Source organism: Magnolia sinica, chromosome 5 (assembly GCF_029962835.1).
Source record: "Magnolia sinica isolate HGM2019 chromosome 5, MsV1, whole genome shotgun sequence".
Taxonomy (NCBI): Eukaryota; Viridiplantae; Streptophyta; class Magnoliopsida; order Magnoliales; family Magnoliaceae; genus Magnolia; species Magnolia sinica.
The window spans coordinates 111,549,860-111,573,134 of record NC_080577.1 but is presented as its reverse complement, the minus strand read 5'-3'; the positions used below and the strand labels follow the sequence as shown (position 1 = coordinate 111,573,134).

The window sequence follows — 23,275 nt, the reverse complement described above, 5'->3', positions numbered from 1 at the left end:
GGTTGGCAATTGATGACCTTCTAAATTTAGATGGTTGTGAGAACGGTAGTCAAAACAGCCATGGTTTGGTTAACAAGCTATAATTGAAGAATCACTAAGGATTTAGGGATTTGGTGAGTCAAAACAGCCATGGTTTGGTTAACAAGCTATAATTGAAGAATCATTAAGGATTTAGGGATTTGGTGGATCTGACAATGAGGTTTTAAACTAAATATGAAAATTAAACTAAACTACACTAATCAATCCGACTTACCGCATTATGGTGCTGGACAAAAGCAGAGAGTCTAAATTACGCTATGCTAAGATAAGATAAACATTCGTGTGGTATGAAAGATGATAGGTACAATTAAACTGAAAAGAGATTTGTTTGCTCTTTGTTCTGTGCTGCTATTATAAACTTGGGTTATGTAGGAGCCTTACATATGGTTTCTTAACTTTCCAGATCAACTTTCAGATCACTTAACGGCCTTAACTTGGTATGCTTCTATTTTTTGTTGTGTAATTCTTTCTCCTTCTATTTTTTGTTGTGTAATTCTGTTTATGTTTATATCTGGCTTTCTCCTTTTAGTATGCTGCTTACGAGTCTGTAGTTGTAAGTGGCCAATTAAATCCGGCCATGTGTTACTAGATATCACTGCCTTTGGTTGGGTCTGGAACTCTCATTGACCCAGGCCAATTTGCACCCCCACCCACCCACCCACACACACCAGCACATGGCTTGCAGGTTATAAAACAATGGTATTTCATCAAAGAAACTTGCAGAATCTCCTTACATTGACTGCATTTGCAAATAGAATGCAACACTACAAAAGGAATTTAGATTATTATACCTTAAATTTAAAATTAAGGAGATCCACCACACCAACGAACACCATGCCCTTTACAACCCTAAAATCACACAGCCCTCATTTTGATAATCAGTTGCCTCAAACCCTAGGGGGAGGGGGGAAAAACCCAAACCAAACAAATGCAACACTATTCCACAACTGCCACTGCAATACAAAAACCAATATTCAATCAAGGACTGAAAAAAATTAAAATAAAAAGGAATAAAATCATAATAGCACACAATCATTCTATTCTAGAAATACAATTTGGCCCCCAATCCCTCCTCTCCCTTTGCAAAAACAAAGTCCACAAAAGGCGCACACACATTGCAATAACTTGGAATATATTACCCAAAGGAAGGTTCAAGCCAAACCCGACCCAAATCCCCACCCCTGCTGTCGTCATCCAATCCCCCCTATCGGTTTACAGCTGTCTTGCTGCCACTGCCGCTGCCAGACCGGTTTGATTCCCCGACTCCTGCTGCCAAAGCAAGTACATCAGGAGATATCTCCCAACTCCCGCTCTTCCTGCCCCAACTAGAACGCCTGGGGTGAATACCAGCACGTGCCTCCATTCCCTCCATGGGGATCTCAGTTTGGCTTAAATCCGGGGAAGCATCTCCGAATCCTGCGTCCTTGTTGTCCAGACCGTTGCCATTGAACCCTCCTTCAAAATTGCTCATACCAGCCCCTGCCTCTCCCCACGTCGCCTTCCTGCCCATTTCGAGGTCCCCCACAGCTTTCCCCATGTTCGGGCTGACGAAACCTCCGCCCGCTGAGTGAGACTGTAAACCCTGTTCCAGTGGAACCCTTGCCCTGAATTTGTTCTTGGAAGGAGGAATGCTCGTGAAGAATATCTCTTTGAAGTTCTGCACAACCCCTCGGTTATATGGGTTATCTCGCCGATCGTATCGATACCTGAAGTTCTCATATGTAGTCTGCAAAAGCACAAAACAAAAACTGCTGCTTTCATCCATAAAGAAATCATGATATGGAACCCATGGACCTTTTAACTAGGGCATGCATAAAAGCATGGTTCAAAAACTCAAAAACTCTGCTCATTGTTCAGCCGGGATGGGTTGACTCAAAGACTCAACCTGACTTGTCTCGAATATTTAATTTATTAATTGAAAATTTAGGAATGTTGATAGACGTTTAAATAGTTAGATCTTGTATCAGTAATATAAACCATAATCCAAAGCATCATCGTTGCTGATACCTCAGTGGTTAAGGTTGTTGCCTTGAGTTGAGTTTGGGGGTTCAAATTTTTATTTTTAATACAATCCCACAAATTTAAGACTAGTGACTTGGTTCAAGTCACGCCGAGTCATGTTGGGTCAACCAACCATCAAGTCAACTCGACGAGTCTCTCCTAGTCAGGTCCAGCACCGATATCTCCAGAGACTCTGCTTGAAATCTCACCAAGTCATGTGCCCCATGGCTGATGGGAAACGCACAAAAGAAAAATCCCCATCAGACGATCATAACCATTGGATTCAACCCATTAAAAGTGGACATCAGTTATAACTGCTTTCGAATTCATCAGATTGCAAGGATCATCTGATGGAAGAGAAATCGGGGCATCTCACCCATACCATGATGGGCCCCACAATATCAATGGCATACCAAAAGGTATGCCACACCTGTCTTGTTGCTAGTTCAGATCAATATAACAATTCTTTCCATTGAGCATCATGGTATACTTCAGCTTATGAATGTCATTCAGTTACCTGGTTTGTACTGATGAGATATAAATGGAAGACAGTGAGGCCACCAACGAACCAGACCGATATAAAAGTGTAGATTATCAACACGATGGAGGCAGGAGTCTTGGTCATCGCTTTCCAGATTGTCGTTTCGTCAGCATCCATTATCCTCTTGATATACACCCAGCAGAAACCGAAAACAAAGATGCAGAGTAGAGTTGTTGAGAAGACAAACATGAAGAAGAACCGGTAGTTACGCTGTATCCAGTATCAAAATATATATAAGATATCAACAAATACCAGTAACTCTGCTTGTTAGATTAAAATGAAACAGAATTAAGTTGTTAGAAACTGTCTATTGATCTCTCCATTTATTAAAAAAAAGAAAGAAAGAGAGAGAGCCATATCTGAAACACCAACAACCGAAAACTCTTGAGATTTTTGTTCTTTTTGGTGATTGAATTTCGGAATTTTAGCTTTCCTTCAACTCCACATGCATCAATTAACAGTGAGGAATTATAGGATCCTGAATCTCCTTAAGCTTCTAGATGTGAGATCCTGATGCCTCCATTCTATACAAGTGGGTCTCATGGTCACATAAATCATGGCTCCGCTGTAGATGTGGACGCCCCTAGAATCTCTTCAATTCAAACATCCAAAACCTTTCAGCAGCCTGAACCTCCAGATACACAGCATAATGATGCCACCCTCTGAAAATTTGGGCCCATCGTTCACTAAATCCAGACCATTGAACTGATGGATCCAGTGCGATGAGGATACTGCGAAAATCTCACAGGTTGAAAGATAAAAACTTCATGGAGCAGCCTAAAATAGATGGTTCCAACAAATATACAAACGTAAAAATACAGTAGAAGTCCAGGAAAGAAGCGCCCAGAAGTTGAATTGCTAGGATCGTCCAATCTGGATTTTTGGAGCATCCAGCACCCAGTGGGTCCATTAAACCAACAGTCTGGATTTATAAACATCGCCCCACTTGTACAGTCTGGGCACATCAGGACACTACACGATGTGAAGCATCATGACCATATAGTTCTCCCCCTGGCTAGCATTGGGATTGTACCACGCACACGAGTTCTATGACAGGTATCTTACCAATCCAATACATTGCCCTACCCAAGGACAATGGTGGTCAAAGCGTTCCACACAGTTATTACAGATCGAACAGTGTGAGCAGCGGGGGGTTCGATACAGCATGCAGGTATCACAGTACTTGACCTTTACAGATATTCCATTGACATAGACGTCCTTCGTGCGAGGTAAGCGTAGTGGGGGGGTTTGACCTCCTCCAACTTCGGTACTTCCTTCAAAGCCTTCTGGCTCTGGAGGATGCACATTGCGAGGTATTATACCAGGATCTCTGCCAGCAGTGAGCAGGAGAAGAGCTAAAACCTGCATAACCAATTATGTGAACATGGAAGTCAGAGAGATGCTGCATGAAACTAAATTGACATGTTCAATTTTGTTTTGGGATGCATGCAGGGTAAGTATGAGAAAACAAACACCCAGAGAGGGAGGGAGGGGGAGAGAGAGGGAGAGAGAGTCCCACAGACAGGAATTACATAGAACCTCTACATGCCACCACCGTGTCAACATGGCACACGAGTGCAAGATCCAAGCTGTTCATCAGGTGGATCTCACTGTGTAGATGTCCTGGCCCAAAAATAGCCCGGCCTAACCATCAACTTGGCTGCAACATTGAGTGGCCAGATTTTTCATCCAGGCAATCTCCATGTTCCCACTATGAGTCATCCATGTGTAAGTAATGCACCAATATTATGAGCAATTTTTTTCATATTATCATTTTTTATTTGAATGAAATTAAAGACATGGTAAGGTTGCCGTATGGCTTACTAAATGGTGCTAGAGTTATCTTGATCCAATTACTGTCACAGATAAGATGACTCTGCCCATACTATGAAGTCTAAGATCAGTGTTGATACAACCACGATCAGCATCAGTAAAGACCCAATGGTAACAGCATTCAGCTCAACAAAAAAAGGGGTCATAGTATGGAAAGGATCAGTCTATTTATTTAGATCTGGATGGCATAGCCACCATTTTGCAAAGCCCACATGCAGCCAGCAGAACTAAACAGTGATTGCAAGACAGTCCTGGCAACATTAAATTGAAAATTAGACCCTCCCAATCACTCACAAGTCACAACAGTTTCGGTTGAAACTGGGACTTGCTTTCCTTCATTGATAGAAGTTTAGGCAGAGATTGGGTATACTGCAAACCAGGATTGACGGGGCCTTTCCAATTGCACATAATGCATTTGGGGCTTCGGGAAATGCAGAAATTGGAACCACGGTTAAGCAGGTTAACATTTTCCCGCTTTCTTCGGATCATGTTTGAGATGCCAACTGCATACAATTTGGTGGTAGCACATCCTGTCGGCCACAGCAAACACCCAAAAGTAGCATAAAGTATTTGGAAACTTGATTTTTCAGGATAAAAAGAAAATCAACCAGTAGTTTTCCAATCTTTTTTGTTTGTTGCACTTGATCTCACTTTCTACAAAAACAGCAATAAATAGTGAATGCATCTGTCCTTAGAGCTTCTCTAAGTACTACAACTTGGGAATCTACAGCATGTGTTTGTAGAGATCTAAGCACTTCAGCTTCATTCAAATCTCCCCATCTGGATGATCCAACTCCAGAAAAGATAATGTTGCATTTGTCACGAAACATGTGCCTGTGTGAGTAGGATATTGATCCCAACTTTTGGAATATATATAAGGTCTAGGAGTGAGCACCTTATGCACAAGTATTTTACCATGCTTGGTTATACATGCTTACATAAGAAGCATCTAAACAAGCTTATCAAAGGTGCTCACTATATCTTTTGAATTTCATTAACTTTTGTACAGCAATATACATAAGGATTATTTTAACACACTTATGTTATGAGCAGCAAACGATCCTTGCCCTAACTGTAGATTTTGACTTTTGAGGATCCTCCCAATCTGAGCCTTGTCGTACTCAATAACTGCATCCACACATGGTTGGCATAGATTTCATCTGTCCATAATGTATCCATATCCAGGTAGCAAGGATCAAGTGAGTTGTGAATACAGTGATTGGCTGCATGGATCCATCCAACAAATTTATCTATTATTATTGTGTGTGTGTGTGTGTGGAAAAGGTGAGAAAGTTTCATTGACAAAAAAAAGAGAGGCCAAAATACAAAGCTAGCAAGAGAAAACCAGAAGCTGGAAACCAGGGACCACTAGACTCCCTCAGTTAAATGAAGTGTTTAACCAGGGACCACCGCATGGATCCAAAATGGCTTGTGGTTTAAGTGGAGGTGGCATGGTGAGGTTCTTAGTGACAATCCTGGCCATGGAACTCCTCCTTGACATGATAGTTCTTGGATCCCCTCCAACTATGTAAAATGCCTCTGATGTTGCAAAGATTTTCAACAAACCCAGCCACACAGATCAACTGATATCGGCATCATGCCATCCTTATTAATCTCCCTCTCAGACATAGGCACTAACGGCTACATTCACTGTTTCCACCGGTACCCTGATAGAAGTGCTACTTGGCACATGACTACAGAGTCATGTATTCTATCCCAGAGCATATGCAAAATAGGGATAAATCGTGGGTTGAAAATGGTCTTCCTTTTTTTTTTTTGTGAAAGGTAATGGTAGGGTTGACGATGATCTTCTATATCTTTGATAAAAGGAATCACCAAAATCCCATAAAGACTATTACAGGTTGAGTTTTTCCCATGGAGTATGATAGTCTCCCTGTCTCACTGTGGTCTATGTGGCTTGAAAGAAATCAGAAGATTTTCAATGGAAAATTAAATCTGCGAAATCAATGGTGAAGAAGATCTTCAGGCTTCTTTTCAAGTGGGAAATTGATGGTTCCAGATTCAGAGGCCTTTCTCAACCCATACTAATTTCAAATTGAGAGGAGGCTACTAGTTGTGGGTGGCATGATTAGATAGGATCAGCTGGGTGGAAAGGTCCCCTTGTGATGCAATCGCCCCACATCCCACACGTGCATGCTCCACATGTGTGTACAAGAAAAGGACCACCTTCCTTTTTTAGCCCATCGCCACTTCCCATTTCTTTCAAATCTCTAAATTAGGAAATCTGCTCTTCCTTTCATATCTTTATTTTAGGCATGGAATAATTTTAAATATTTTCCAATGTATTAAATAGCATGGTAGTGTACGCTACATAGCGTAGCGTACAAAAAACGCTACGTAGCGTATAAAATAGCGTAAATACGCAGTAGTGTATGCTACAAGGGCTGTAGCGTATATCGCGTACGCCTTAGGACTACCGTAAGAATTTTAAAATAAAAGTCATTTTAGTTAAAAACTTGTTTTTAAATGGTGGTGACTGGGCATCTTTCCTTTTGACTAGGTGGTGGGGGACTCATATTATAAGTCTTTTTTTATATATATAACTTAAAACAATCGCAATAGGGCTTTCGAACAGCCCTATTGCAATGCCGCAGCAGCCGCAGGTTCCCCATTTTTGAAGCTTTGATTCCAAGATTTTGAAGAGCCCCTTCTCAAATCCGATTTTTGGAGTTCAATCAGAATTACAAGAGCATCATCTTGCTGGAATTTCAGGAGCATTGAAGCCCAAACAAGGGAGAAATCGTGTATCCCTCTTTTCGCACCCGCACGGACATGTAGCTCCCAAAAATCAATTTTCAGTTGATTAAATCTCTATTTAAGGTATGTTTTGGCCCTTTAATCATTGTTAATGAGTTTTATTTTTTTTTAATGCTGAAATGTTGTGTTATTTTTTCATTTTTTCAATTTTTTTTTTCTTTTTATGGGGGTTGTGGTGTGTATGGCATGGATTTGACCCATCCAACCATCACGTGGGACACATGCGTGGGGTCCACTGTGGTGTTCTATGCCACAGCCCACGTGTGGGGGTCCTCTGTGGTGTTTTATGCCATGGCTCACATGCGCGGCCATGGCCCACATGCGTGGGGACCATTGTGGTGTGTGAATGGCATGGCCCACATGCGTGGGGTCCATTGTGGTGTGTGTATGGCATGGCCCACATGCGTGGGGTCCACTGTTGTGTGTATGGCATGGCCCACTCACATGCGTGGGGTTCACTGTGGTGTGTGTATGGCATGGCCCACATGCGTAGAGTCCACTGTGATGTATGTTTTTTTGAAGAATGTGGCATTTATATATTTTGTTTTTTTCTTACTATTTAATATTTATCATATATATATATATATATATATATATATATATATATATATATATATATATATATATATATATATATATATATATCGATTATCACATGGGAATCGAACCCTCACCCATAGGGAGCAAACCTACGGTGAAGACCATTCGCCCAAACCTCGTTGGGTTATACATATACATACATACATATATATATATAGAAGTATTGTGTAGCTTACGCTACACGCTACAAAGAGTTAAACGCTACGCAACACGCTACCGCTATTTAAAACACTGATATTTTCTTATCTAAGTATCTTCTTATTTTAGGCATTTTCTTAATTAGAATGCTTTGTTATGTAGGTTTTTTCCTGTTTTTGCATATTTTTAGATTCCATATCTGGTATTATAGATTGTAAGGTCAATTATAAATAGGACCTATGGCCTATGGAATAAGACAGGCTGATTAATATTCTCTTTATGAAATTCTCTTATTTTCTCTACAGTGGCTGTTGAAGGGAGGGAGAGTGGTCTCTAGTTCTAGACTAGAGGACTGTTGCGCTTGCTCACAGTCTTGCATTTGTGATCTCTAACATTCGGCTAGAAAATTGTTGAGTCTTTTCCCACAATCTCTCTCTTCTTATTGATTTATTTACTTTTCCTTTAGGGTTTGCATCACCCTATCGTCAGCCTCAAAGTTAATTTTGGTGGCTATTCCTTCAGTAATCCGGATAAGCAGGCATTTGTTGTATGGTCTATTGGTATAAAAGATTCTAGAAAAACAGAAGCTGTAGTGCTTCTTCAGGCTATCAAAGAGGATGTGGATTTCAACATTTTTTGAAAGATATGTGGATCTCAACTTCCCTTTGGTTATCGAAGAGGACTCTTCCAACGCTATCAAATGGGCTAGATCTGGCTCATGTCCTTGGAAAGTGACGGACCTTATCGATTAAGCTAGGGATCTATGTGGTTGGCATCCTGTGAGCTTCTCTCAAGTGTCTCGAGAGGCCTATGATGCAGCAGACAATCTTGCTAAGCTGGGTGCTGTGAAGATTTCCTTCTTGTTCACAACAGGAAATGAACTTCTCTCCCAATCTGCTGCATTTTACTCCGTTTGTCCATCTCTACAATTATGTTTTGGCTGGTTGGCCATTGATGTCTGCTGTTTAGAGTTGTGTTAATGTTCATCTTTGGGTCTTTGGTAGGCCTTCCCTGTTGTAGTTTTTTCTTTCGTCGTAACAAATTCAGATTGCTAATCGAAATAAATAAATAAATAAATTCCACTGAAGTCCCTAAACAGAAAAGGGAAACTTCAACCCATTATTTGTATATACCTGGACCTGTGGACTCCATTTGTAATGCCATCATGATGTCAGCAACCTGCCTGATCCCAAAACACTTGATTCCCATAACAAGGCTCAATCCTATTACTAAGTTCATTATAACTTGATCAATTCTTACATGGATGAATGGATCGTGAGTCTTTAGTAAGATAACTTGAAAGGTTATCCAAAATACCCATTTGATATGTTCGAGCATCATTTGCCAGCAGAACAGGGGCAGAATCGTCAATCATAAATTGCATCACCCTACATCAATCACCTAAGGCCAATTCTTATGGCTACAGCATCATCTCGATGTAACCAACACTTGGGTGCCTAACCCCCATCCCAATGCATCCACCTATGAGGCTATGATGACAATGACATTACCTGCGCTTACAGCTGAATGTTCCTTGGGCCATACATTCTCCATCAAAATGATGCTCATTATATGCCTCTTTTTGCCAGTCCTTCCACTCTCAATATACAACAACACCATACTCTCTAAGGACCTCTAGCAATCAATCTCCAAACTAGATTCCCTTGGGCATCAATTGATGCTATTTTATGCATGCTATCCCAACATTCCACAATTGGCAACTTTGGAATCCAGACACTATTAGGAAGATGAGACCATTTCTGGACACAAGATCATTGGCTAGTCTCAAGTCCACCTTGAGCACTTCCACTTTAGCACAGTTATAGTCCCTAATGTCATATGGCTTCAAAAACATGACTATGAATCATGCCTAAGAATGCTGCCAGCCCCAGGCGGCCTTGAAAACACCTTCAAATTCTTTTGCAGTTCTGCCCTAACCGATGAGAGATAGCTTAACTTTTACCTTTATACTATCCACAAACTTTATCACTCCGTAAAAATTCTTATGTTTCTCTCCTTCCATGTTGATGCAGGACGGTCTAAACTAGAATGCATGTGTGAGCACAAAAATGATCCAGCGAAATAAACTAAGGAAATCAATTGAAATATTCATATTCAACATCATAGTAAAGATAATAATAAAGGGAACATGCAATGGTTGCATACCATCATCACAATCCTGCAGTACCGTATTCAAATCATGCATGGATTGGATCCGGCGAGGGATGTGACCTCCCGATCTTGCATGGTTTCAATCCAACAATCAATGCAGCTTCTCTAGTCCAGGAAATCAAAGGATTTCTGGAATAGGGACGGCTGGAAAATCTAAGAGAGGGTTGGGATCAATTCTCAGAATTTCAAGATCAATAGCAGCCAAAAAGAAGAAGAAAAGATTAGGCATAGGAAGAGAAGAAGAAGGTTGGAGGGCTAGAAATAGAAGTTAGAAGAAGAGAAGAGATTAGGGGAAGAGAATAACTTACCACAGAGAGAAAGGGGAATGAGGCACTATGCTTTCATTAAAAAAATATCATTAGGTTTAGGGTAGAGAGCACCCTATTTATAAAATTCAGATTTAAAAGGAAATGACTAAAATACCCCCATAACGAAGTAAAAAATAAACGCACAAAACAAAGCTTTGTAAAAAAATAAAAATCACGCGTAACAGATCGGTCTTCTAACTCATCCTACACGTGTGCCCTCCTAATGTGGGGCCTTCGATTAATCCAAGGACACGTGTAAGATCTTTAAAATCATCTTTAGTTTTGCAATTAACTAGATCTTCAAAATCATCAATTAGTTGTGCAATGAATCACATCTTCAAAATCATCCTTGATTGAGCCATGAACCATCATCGAGCCATAAAGATGTATTCGTCAGCCGCCTTCGTCTTTGATGAACTTTGAAGGATCTAACGTCTGCATCAACTCCCCTTCAGTGAAAAGAACTCGACTCCGACAAGTTAAAACTTTTGTGCGTCTCGAGAAGGTCCGGATCAATCCGTTGCAATTCCGCTTTTGTAAGCCACGTGGAATCAGATGGTGGCTTATTCTTCCATTTGACAAGGTACCCTTAGAAGGCCTCATCTCATGTGAAAATAATCTCCTCATCCACCATCGCTTCAATCTCTTCCTTACGGTCAATTGATAGTGGCAAGGGTGGAGTGGATTGAGAAATAAAGTTCAAAAGTGGCCAAGGGTGAGAAGAAGAAACAATGGAAGGGTTGGGACAAAGGACTAGATCTTCCACATTGATCGTTAGATTTATTCCCATTCCAGGTGGAAGGTCTACCATGTACGCATTAGACCCAATTTTACGCAATACTTTGAATGGTCTAGTACTGCGAGCTTGTAATTTCTTAACAAAACCCGGAAGAAACCGCTCGGGTCTAATCCTAACCATTACATAATCCCCTTCATTAAATTATGTCCACCTACGATGTTGGTTAGCTGAACATTTATAATTATCATTACTCGCATTTATTTGTTGTCTAACATGTGCATGCAAATCATGAATGTGTCGTGCAAATGCATTGGCTAACTCAGAAGATCTTTGGGTAACTGACATGGGTAACTAGTCTATGGGCATCCGAGGTTTGTACCCACTAACAATTTCAAATGGACTCAACCCTATAGATCTATTGACTGAACTGTTGTAGGCGAACTCGGTAAAATCAAATCCCAAGTTTTTGCACGTTCACCCACTGCGCATCGTAAGAGGTTTCCAAGGTTGTGATATAACCACCTCAGTTTGGCCATTTTGCAACTCACTGTCTCACTAAGAGCAAGGGAAAAGCTTTGGTTATAGGCGATTCCCAGGATAACAAGTATGATCAGTGCGACCCTGAAGTCGAAGAATATCAGCACGTAGGATGATTGCGTGATGAGGATGAGGTGGGTGATGATGCCACATTAGTAGTTGGCAGGTGTGTGCTAGCCCAGGCTAGAAGTAGTGTTGACTGGTGTCGCCTCACACGAGCCACCCACCTCACACGGGCCGCCCACCCCGAGTGTGCCCTTGCATCCCACAGGCAACCCCACTAAAGCCCAGTGTGACCCAGTGTGAAAATGTCCCTGCATTAATCACCCCCGGTGAGGAGTCTCGAACATTAGACCTCCCGCTCTAATACCAATTTAATGTAGGACAATTAACCACTTGCTCTAAAAGCTCGAACTGTTAGAGCATGGCAAGTTAATCTCTTTATCTCATAGCCCAGGCCCCACATCGCATGGGTTAAGACCTCAGTCGAACCCCCCTCATGGGCCCCAAATCACATGGGTACTGCCTCACACGGGCCGCCCACCCCGAGTGTGCCCCTACATCCCACAGGCAACCCCATTCAAGCCCGGTGTGAAAAGGCCCCTGCATTACATGCGCTCCACAACATGGCATAAGCGAGCATTTTCCAGAACTTGACACTAGGCCTTTGAAATGACCTACCTCCAAAGCTGTCAAGTCTGCCACCAAGGATTTGAAAATTCAACTAATCTCGAAAAGGTTTAGGAAGAAACATCAAATTTCCCTAGCAACCTTCAGTGGAGGAAGAGGTGGTCCGCTGACTCTTCTCAACATAGAAAATACATGTTTGGCATTGTGATATTTATTTGCTACAGTTGTTCAATAGAAAGCTTCCACTCTTGGAGAAACAAGAGATCCCACCCAATGTGAAAGAATTATCTCTAATGTCACAAATATCCAGATGTCAGCCGGCAAGTGAAAACATCATGTTTTAACCAGAAAATCTAATATTATGCCAAGTTCATCAACAAGGAAAACTGTCATTAAGCCGCCAAATTATCCAAAAAAAAATAACACTAAAACATCACATCCATTTTGGGTGCTATCATTTAAGCATAGGAAAGATCGATGTAATTCACTAGAATGCCAATGCTGCAAGATGTGAAACACCAAACATCACAGGGAAAACAGACAGTAGACAAGTAAAACGACAATACTCACATATAATGTAAATGCAACAGCAACCACCATTATTGATATTCCCAAGTGGTGATGAAAATCGTCCATTAGTTTTCTGGCAACATATATGCAGAAAATTGCAACAGGTGCAGCAATGAGGAATATGGTCAGCAACAAAGACCTTGCATCAGGTCCAAATATAAACCTCCCCTCAAGGAAAAATATCTGCATATCACAAAATTAACCATGTGAATCATTGGATTGAATGTAACTGCATGAAAATATGTTCTGCAGTACAGGCTAAAGATGTCTAAAACAAACCAGTTATCTTCATCATCATATCATACAAGAATCACTTTGGCTTCTACAGTAGACTATAAAAATAAAAGGAGATGCTCAACAAAAATCTAATAGTATAAGAAGATTCAATAATCAATGTTACTCCCAGCCCAAATGTCTTGAATCAACTATATTTCATAAGAAACTAAAAATTCATCACAAAATGGAAAATAATTGGGAAAAACACCAAAATGGTCCCAGTTTTTAAGTCTATCATCCACCAAGTCAGTCAACTTCCATATTCTCTAAACAACCAGATTTGTTACGCAAAATGGTCAATTTGTCACTCAGTCAAGGTTCCTAGGAACACTAGCTGCCATAGGCAATTTTACCACTACAAAAGAACCTTTTTTCCCAGATTGCCTTTTTCGAGTTGTAGAGAAATATGTGGTGTGGTTTCAGTCTCTCACGCTGTGGTGTGGTTTCTCTCTCTCTCTCTCTCTCTCTCTCTCTCTCTCTCTCTCTCTCTCTCTCTCTCTCTCTCTCTCTCAAATAAATAAATAAAAATTTATTTATTTATTTTTAAAAAAAAAACAGAAATATGGTTCCTTAAAATTAATGACAAAACAGAAAAAGAAAACTGATTCTCTGGTAAGACTATTATTATCCATACAACATGCACATATCCACTGTTCACATGGCTTGCATCTATCTCTATTCAAACTGCCAACATAGTAGGGCTCACTTTTGTATGAGATATAGCCCCAAAATTAAATTGATTGCATGGTCCTGGTCTCCTATTAATGCACATTAGTCTATTGAATTTTGACCATTGAACATTTACATTTTAACCGTATTTATATTGGATAACAATCCGATAGTTGGCACCATTCACCAAGTTAGGTTCTGGACCATGCCCCAGCAACGAATGTTGCCCACAATTTGGACAGCTTGGATTCAGGAACAAGTGATCCATTTATATGTGTCTTATGTGTATGCGTATGGATTGTCAAACTCTAGAGTATCAAACAACTTCGACAAAATCTCCTTGCTACATAGAGTTGACCTACAACATAAACGCTAGAAAATGTCCCTTCATATCTAGGCCCTGAATCGAAGGACGGGAATGAGCAGAATCAATGTGTTCCAATTTCTGGCCTGGCACCAACCATCCAATGGACCATGGACTAAACAGCCACTGGAACAAAATATCCAATCCTTGGGCACTCAATTTGTACAAGTGATGTCAGAGCCCAACGATCCAGGTCATTCTTCTAATGAGTCCCAGCATTGATTTACATGACCCAAAAATCCTCCTGATTGGGAAAAGAGAACCAAACCCTTCAATTAGTGGCCTCCAAATAGACACTGCAGCGGAGATTTACCACAACAATCCACATCCAATTGAAAAGAAACCAAAATCTGGAGGTTAGGATCTTCCGGTCAGGAAAATTGTGAGGCACAGTCCATCCGAGCAAGCACCCATCAGATTAATGGTCTGGACAACCAACCATTCGCACCAGTCGTTGATACTAAGGGGCCACCAAGTATCATGTAACCCTCCAAAAATATAACCTGTTTATTTCCCTTTCACAGCATGCTTTGAATAGAAGATCCAACAATGAGGCCCTCAAGGTGAAAGACAAATCTAAAAATGAAGGTTAGAGGACTTCCAAGATCCTTGACCTCACAATAAGTCCAGCATCCTCAGGTCCTTAGTTTGCAAAAGTGATACCCATGAACCATTAAGCTGATAGGCCAAATAGCGCATGAGCCTAGTTTCAAAACTTTCTTCCATGGGACAATCCCAACCCTTACATTGGTGGCCTGCAACTAACTTGTGGAGAACCAAAATACAGCAAAGGTCCACATTCAACTGGAAAAAGGCTGAAGATTGAATGTTTGGGAATTGGGATCTTCCCATCCAGAAGACTTTGGGGGCATGGACCATGAATGGCGGAAGCCATCATACTAACGGTTTGGTTTACTAAACCTTGGGCTCCAAACACTGCACATCTTTACATATGGCCTAAAGTTCGTTGTGTGTGTGTGTGTGTGTGTGAGAGAGAGAGAGAGAGAGAGAGAAGCAGTGTTTGCAGTATCGATAATATTGGCTGATATTATCAGTATCGCAGTCCAGCGATATGAAACAAGGCTGAAGTACACAAAATCCCTAGTATCGGGATATGCATCGCAATGTATCACGCAATATCATAGTTATTGCGATATATCGCAAAATATCGCTCGTGTCACTGTTGTCTTTTTCTTAAGCATCGACAATATCTATCGATATTGACACATATCACCGATATTCCCCCCCCCCCCCCCAAAAAAAAAAAAAAAACACTCGATTTTTCCACTTTTTCTTTCTTTCCTCTTCTAAATACATCTAGAGTGGATTTCAGTCCATCCCCTTGAATCTTTAGGGAGAAAAACAACATTTTTGAGCCTGAATTAAGATCAAAGCAGATTTGGGGTCGGTTTCAATCCAGTGAGTATTTATGCATTTTGATCTTCTTCTTTTTTGTTTAGATCATTTCAAATCAGTGCCAAAAGGTTGGAAATACTTGATTTTTCATACTTTGCATGGAAAATCAAGAATTTAAACCTTCGATCTTGAAATTTGAGGGTAAGTGGTCCGATTTGCGGAAATTAGGGTATAATTGAAAATTCCGCAATTTCTCCCAAGTTGATTGCAATCTTACCATCCAAACACGAAATCAAACATGTATGAAGCATGATCTATTGATTCATGTAGTTTTGGAGAATTTTTAAAAAATTAAAAAATAATAATAATTAAAAATATTTTTTTTTCGAAACTACATTTCTATCAACAGTCAGTTGGACCCAATTTCAGAGTATGTAGGAGTAGGGTTGTACATCGAGCCAAGTCGAGTCGAGGTGGGTCAAGCTTGGCTTGGCTCGTTCATGCTCTCCTCAAGTTCGAGCTTGAGCTCAGCCTCGAGCTTACCATTGGAGCTTGGCTTGTTTGCCAATCCTTTCGAGTCAAGCTCAAGACGAGCTAGTGGATCAAGTCGAGGCAAGCTTACTTTGATTTGAATCGAGTCTACTCCCAACCCGACCCAACCCGCACCTAACTCAACCCAGTAACCCGACCCAACTGACCCAACCCCCAAATCAAATATTCAATTAATAATAATAATAATAATATATACTATTAGATAGAGCCATAGAGGGTACCTTGTTGTTGGTGCACAGAGAGAGAGAGACAGAGAGAGAGAGAGAGAGAAAGTGCAGGCCGTATGGCTGAGACCAGTCGAGCAGACACTGAGTCAAGCTCGGGTGAGTGGCCGAGAGAAAGAAAGAGAGAGAGAGGAGCTCGAGCGCGGCGAGTTAAGGAAGGGAAAGGGTAAGAAAGGGACGGATGGGTGGGGTATGGTTTAAGTTTTATTTTTAAAATTTATTTAAATATAATATAATATATATTCGAGTCAAGCCGAGCACGAGCTTCGAGTCGAGTCACTGTACTATGTTCGAACTCGGCTTGTTTTCAAAACGAGCTAGGTCATATGAACCTTGGCTCGCCTTGAGTCGTCGTTCAAGTCGAGCTAGATGGAGCCAAGCCAAGCGAGCTTTTCGAGCTAGCTTGGCTCGTGTACAGCCTTGTGTAGGAGTGTTTGATGAAATCATCATCCACATTCACTCTAATTTTGGGATTTTGGGGTATGTGGTCTGATTTGAGAAAAAAATCAAAATTTCTACAATTTCTACCAAATTGGTTGCAATCTTATTGTCCAAACATAAAATCAAACAAGTATGAGGCCTGATCTACTGATTCATATAGTTTTGGAGATTTTTCCAAGAAAAAATATATTTTTAATTAAAAATAATAAAAATTAGTTTTTTTTTCTAAAATATCTTTTATCTTCAATCCATTGACTGCATTTTTACAACATTAAATGGTGTTTGATGACCTTTTTTAAAATACAATTAATAATTTAATTTAAAAGGTATTAAAAAGTATGGATGTAATACACTGCATTTTCCACGAGTAGGTATATCCACAACTTGAATATGGCCAAGAGTATGGATACTCAGGAGCTACATAGGTGCCTACCCCAGATCCATAACAGCCACAGGCTAATGTTACGCAGTACTTAAGGATGGGCATAATGGTTCAGTTCAATGACGATGAGTACCAACGTTATGTCGAAGAGCATCTTCACTGGTACCATTCTACTATGACCTAGGCACAGTACTGTCAATTTGTAGAGCAACGGTATTATTTTCAACCTCGTTGAGATAGAGGAGATGATTTTGAGCCACCGTGCAGCTCTATGTGGGTCTGAGCCACAACCATACACATTATTCATAGGTATATTTATAGTTTCCTATTTTTTTGCTTTTGAATGTATTGCTTGTATTTCCATACATGTCTTCTTACATTTATAAATTATATTAATAAACTTTGAATATACCTGCATCAGTCTAGCTAGACAATGCATAACTTAGGACCCCATACAAATAAAACCTATCATGTGCACTTGTTTTTTGTGATATCATGATGTAAAAGTATGTATTAATGTCATTTTTAACAATCCTTGAAGTTTGATTGAAAAAATCAACCAATTTCCCAATGTTTCCCCATCTTTCCCAAAAAGTGTGATAAATTCCGCAATGCAACCAATACATCATATACAATAACCGATAAAATAACCATGTATTGGTGAGTTTACTAACAAACACAAGGCTTAAAGGAAAGCGGCCTTTTTCCCCTCTTGACAAAAAACAATGATACCATTGATGAATAAGGGCATGTTTTCGTGAGTTTACTAATAGACATAGGCTTAAAGGAAACTTGGAAGCATAAAGAGCAGATGACAATGAAAGCAGGGACCTTGAGTGACCAATATCCATTCCACACACTTTGGATTGGATATCATTTGCCAAAATGACAGATGAACTTGTAAAAAATGTATAAATAGAAGAAAAGCACCAGACTCAGCAGTCATATGATCAGATGCCCCAGAGTAAATGTCCCATGGGCCAAAGAACTTGGACCTTAAACATGTCATACTTGAGCTCACAAATGTGGCTGTAGGAGTGGGTGTAGCAGCAAGGATAGGCTAATTCTTCAATAACTTGGAATATTCATCTTGAGTAAGCATAATTGTCTCTCCAAACATACATGATTGTTGAGTTATAGTGGTAGAACTTACCAAATGAGGCCCACCACTCTCTCCAGTATAAGGTGCCCGATAAATCTAGGCTGATTTCCAATGGAGACCCCAACACTTATGAACATAGTGATTTGTAATCCCATAAGGGGTGCACTTCCTAGTTCCAAAACCTCTACCACCACCTCCTCCCACTTCATCATGACCACCTCAATTACCTCTGCCACTAGAGCCACCACTTCTGCCTCGTCCAATAAATAATACCAACGTGGAGCTATTATTGAATCCACTCATAGAGTCAAGGGATACACATTGGAGGCAAGCATACATTTCATTCAGAGCTGACACATCCTTGTCAACCAAGATTTGTACATGTAATGGCTCATATTCAGGTTTTAAACCAAATAGAAACTTAGCCACACGATATTGCTCATCTCGTTAACATTGTTTTTCCAAATCACTACTGTGTAGTTGATACATATTCAATTCCTTTCACATTCCTTTAAGTTTGGAATAATATTCACCAAGAGACTCATCTCCTTGTTCAAATAAACAAATCTCTTTAAACAATTGGTACGTATGATGAATCCCAATTCCCAAACCTCATTTGCAATATCCAAAAACATTACATCAGAACTAACGGATGTCATAATTTGAGCATTCTCCTGAATCCAATGATCATACATGTTATCATTCCCATGTCGCTTCTCCATGGTCAAATATTTTTATTTACCTTTGGCCGTTACAAACGCTTGAATGGATTTAGACCACTAGAGATAATTTACCCATATTTAATTTTATAGAGGTTATTTGGACTCCTAGAAAATCATAGGGATTTATGAATCCAGATTTTGGATCACTCTTCATTTTACCACAATGTTTACACAAATATCAGCTAACTTTTCATGGTAGAGAATGCTTCGCTTGCTCGCTCCACACAATGTACATGCCACACTTGACAAGAATATTCAGCCCACGCATCCAAACGTTCCAACCAAACACATAAGGGGTGATAATCACAAACACAACATTCAACCTCTCACATGCAGACCATTACACAGGCCCAGCACGTGAGAGAGAGAGAGAGAGAGAGAGAGAGAGAGAGAGAGAGAGAGATTTAACAATCAAAGATGAAAAGGAGGAGAATATTTGAGATAGAAGAGGGGAAGTTTGAATAAATGAGAAGCAAATATGCTCTGATACCATGTAGACCAATATAGAAAAGAAAAGAAGAAGAAGAAAAAGGAAGAAGAGATATGGAGAAAAGAGAGTACGAATAATAGATTAGGATATTGACGCCCCCAGTCTCTCTTATATTTTAAGTGATTAAAAGCAATAATGTCCCAAATCCCCTAACAACATTAACAATATGACCATCCAGTCCCAAGACAAACTAATTGACTAAATATTATGAAAGCAGACTCAAAACCAAGACTAGTTGGGCCTACAACTGTACGGCCCCTTAATCACCAATCCAGGCAGACCATATAATGGTACAGCCCACATACATATTTATTAACAGATACTATGGAAAAGTGGTGATCCACATGGATGCATAAAGACACTGTACACAAGGCATACAGCTAAATTAATCCAGCCTACTCATAATTCATACTGAACAGGTGATTGAAATGACCTCAAATGGACAGTTAGTTGAACCAGTCAATTCCGAATCAGACAAACAAATATCGATTCATCACAAGTCAAATGGGTCAATCAAGATGGTTTTGGGGCTAAACCCCATGGATAACGTATCCCAATATTTGAACAGTTTGGATTGACGGACATTCTTGCCATCCACTAGGTGTGTGCATGAATATGGATCCATGTACTCTATCAGCATATCAAATAAGTCCCTTTGCCAAAATGGTGTACAGGCAACAAGGACTCGGTGCTTGCTTTTGGGAGCTAAAGTTGTCAACATAAAAGGTTATGATAATGGATATTTGCTCCTTTCTTTTTGAGTGGTAGTACCGGTCGACCGGATGCTTGCTGCAAGGATGATTTTCAATAAATTTGTGCAATAAATCCAGCCTCTAAAAGAATTACCTAAAGTTTAGGGAGTTTTCGAATGCATGAATCCAAATACAGGATTGATTAGTATTTTTCCTCATCTTGTTGTTGCTTTGGCTGCTTTTTTTATAAAAAAAAAATCACTATCTTTCAAAAAGAAATAATAGTAGAAACGAAGCGCAATGAAATGAGCAGAACAAACTCAATATATCATCACATCATCTAACCCTTATACCAAACATGAATCTTGTTCTGCCATCCAACTCTATCAACGGCCATAACTTTGGTTAGACCATAAGTCATCAAGTCTTAGAACAAGCTTAGTACCTGTCAGATGATATTTTATGCATGAAAGTTGCATGAAATTCACTTAATTGTGACAAGAACACTACTCGTATCAGTGAAACAGACTGGCAAACTTGCTAGAAATATCTTTAGGCATAGAAATTTTAAGGAGCCATAGCTAGCTGAATTCAAGGGCAACAATGGCTAGAAGTCCGTGGAATCAAATATCTAATAAGGTTTGGTTTTTGGAAATGATTCCACGGGTATGGTCTTTCATGCAAAGAATTCTGGGTAAAGGCCTTGACGACAGGGAAGGAACATCTTATGCACCCTTCCCACTGTGTCAATGCATGATCTCTACTTGTACGAAATGGAATTCCTAGAATGGAAAAATCTTTCTCAAGGATTTTATTTCCTAAAAACAAATTCTTTTGTACCCTTTCAAATTCCTCACAACCAAATGACCCCTAAAAGCAAAACAAACCAACTAGTACAACAATGAGACATCACTAGGCAACCATCAATTTATCATCAATTGAGGGCATGAATACCATTGGATACCTTTTTTTCTGAAAGATTTAAAAAAGAAAAGGGTATCCAATGGCATTCATGCCCTGAGATAGTGATTGTCACCAACTTCTCCTGGAGAACTACCCTTCATCATATGAGCTTATGATTCAGCATCCTAACCAGCTTTGATACTCCAGCAGAGTGTGATTAATGATACACTGGCAGTTAGAAATTACTTAGAAATTGCATTTGTGGCATGCAAATAAGTTAAATTGTACTGTGCAAGTCATGCCCCCAGTTTAGATATATCATGAACCAAAGATTAAGTTTATTTGATTATCTGACTATCAGATTAGTGGACATTCATAGGACAGTTAAAACTGAAAAATATCCAATGGTCCTATTTCAACAAACAAGTGTCCATGGATCAGAGGTTAGATTCGCTCAAACGATCCGATTTTGGGACTATTAATTTGGCAAAAGTGGGTCCAACAATGGTTTAATTTAAGTTAGTGCATGCCATGTGTACAATTTCTAACTGCCTGCATATCAAGCAACATACGCTGAGTAACTTATACTCCCCTAGAAAAAGGAGGAGAATTAGATATCTACGACCTTCCAATCAACACAATTTTCAGACTATGACTCATCCAAGAGGCTGTCCATTGGGAGATGGACACACAAATCCAGGATTTCTAGGTTTTCAGCAGCAGAACAACAGAATCATCACAAGGCTTCAAAGTGGTAGCTCTACCCTAAGTAAAGGATACGCAGCGCCAATAATTCAAATCAATCCAACTCAAATATATACTAGATAAACACCCAATCGTCAATAAATCCACACCACCAAGATCCATTTTCTCCAACACACAGTTCAACCTCACCTACCAGCATCTGATTTTCTCAGCCTACTTAATCCTCTCAAATCGGTCCTTTTTCATGATCTTTACATTCATCAAGTGCACAATCAAAACTGAGACCGAGCTAAAAATTCAAAACAATTATGGAGAATTATGAGAAAATAAAAATAATCAAATTTCAATGAATCAGTAAGGCTATCAATGGCCTGGCCTAGGTCTAACAAATTCAAATTTTCAATACCGCGGTCCGGCTGGCCCGGCCTATAAACAGCCCTAACAATCACCAACCACAGAGTGCATTGAACAAACAAAATTCAAGGAAAAAAATTTTAAATAATAATAATAATATATTGAATACTGCATCCCCGGCTGGCCTGGCCTGTAAACAGCACTAAAGATCACAGACCACAGAAACGATTGAATAAAAAATTCACGAAAAAAAAAAAAAAAACTGAATACAGCAACAGCATCACAAAACCACAATCACCAATTCAGCTCCAAATCCAATACAAGATCAAACCCTAAGTTCCACTACCAAAACACTAATTTCCAACACAAAACGTAAATCAACGAATAAAAACCCTAGAAAAGGGGGGAAATTCCCACTTACATTGCTGCCTTTCCAGGCCTGGTAAATCCTCGGCGCCGCAGCGTCCGGAGCTCCCGCGACGCCCCGATCAGTGCCCTGCGGCGGAGGGACGTACATATCTCCCTCTCTCACGACGGACTGAAATCAAGATCCGAAAATAGGAAAACGGCAGAAAAAATATAGATTGAAGATGGAGCAGAAGGAGAATCAAAATGCAGAATATCTTCTTCCTTCTCTAGGGTTATGAGTTCCCGGCCATGTGTGTCAGATCGGTTGGGATGTGACTCAGACGCCGGCAATATCCGGCGCAGGGATATTGGACGGCGGGGATGGAAAGTTAGGGCTGGGTTTGGACGGACTAGATTCGGCACGCTAGCTTTTATGGGTCGTCCTCTGCAACAAGAAAGGAAGAACTTTCCCTTTCAGCCACCTTCAATGCAAAGAAGAGAATTTTTTTTCACAGTGGAGGGTTTCAGGACACGTGGCAGTTACTGATTGGATTCTCAGTTCAACAGTCAAGGGAGTAGTTTTCGATCATGATCTGCGTTTGGGGATTTGGAAAATGACATCGCCGGTTGGAGGATTCTACTTATTGGCTCCACCGATATTGCTCGTGTTGACGTTTTTGCCCTTGGTTTTGTCAAAATTAACGAAAATAGTTTTGACAATATGAGCACGTGCGGAACATTGTCGTATAAATACATAAATGTAAGTAGCGTTGTACCAAATTCCTGGCCACAGCAGGGTTTAAACACTT

At 40.1% G+C, this 23,275-nt stretch overlaps 1 protein-coding gene across 1 annotated transcript; it reads right to left on the bottom strand.

Moving 5' to 3' along the window:
- Nucleotides 1-775: 775 nt before the first annotated feature.
- Nucleotides 776-23,015, bottom strand: LOC131246713 (probable protein S-acyltransferase 7). The gene is made up of 5 exons (XM_058247063.1): nt 22,540-23,015; nt 12,887-13,069; nt 3,647-3,943; nt 2,558-2,791; nt 776-1,765 (listed from the first exon to the last, which is right to left on the bottom strand). Exons 1-5 carry the CDS (start codon nt 22,633-22,635, stop codon nt 1,244-1,246), a joined length of 1,332 nt encoding a protein of 443 aa, XP_058103046.1. The 5' UTR covers nt 22,636-23,015; the 3' UTR covers nt 776-1,243.
- Nucleotides 23,016-23,275: the final 260 nt, after the last annotated feature.

Bases quoted from the DNA above. Each gene is read 5' to 3' on its own strand.
- LOC131246713 (XM_058247063.1), bottom strand. From the start codon at position 22,635: ATGTACGTCCCTCCGCCGCAGGGCACTGATCGGGGCGTCGCGGGAGCT. The intron at 3,944-12,886 runs GTGAGTATTGTC...TTGGTTATGCAG, and splicing joins CTGTTGCATTTACATTATAT to GTTTTAGCTCTTCTCCTGCT. The intron at 1,766-2,557 runs GTAACTGAATGA...GTGCTTTTGCAG, and splicing joins ATCTCATCAGTACAAACCAG to ACTACATATGAGAACTTCAG.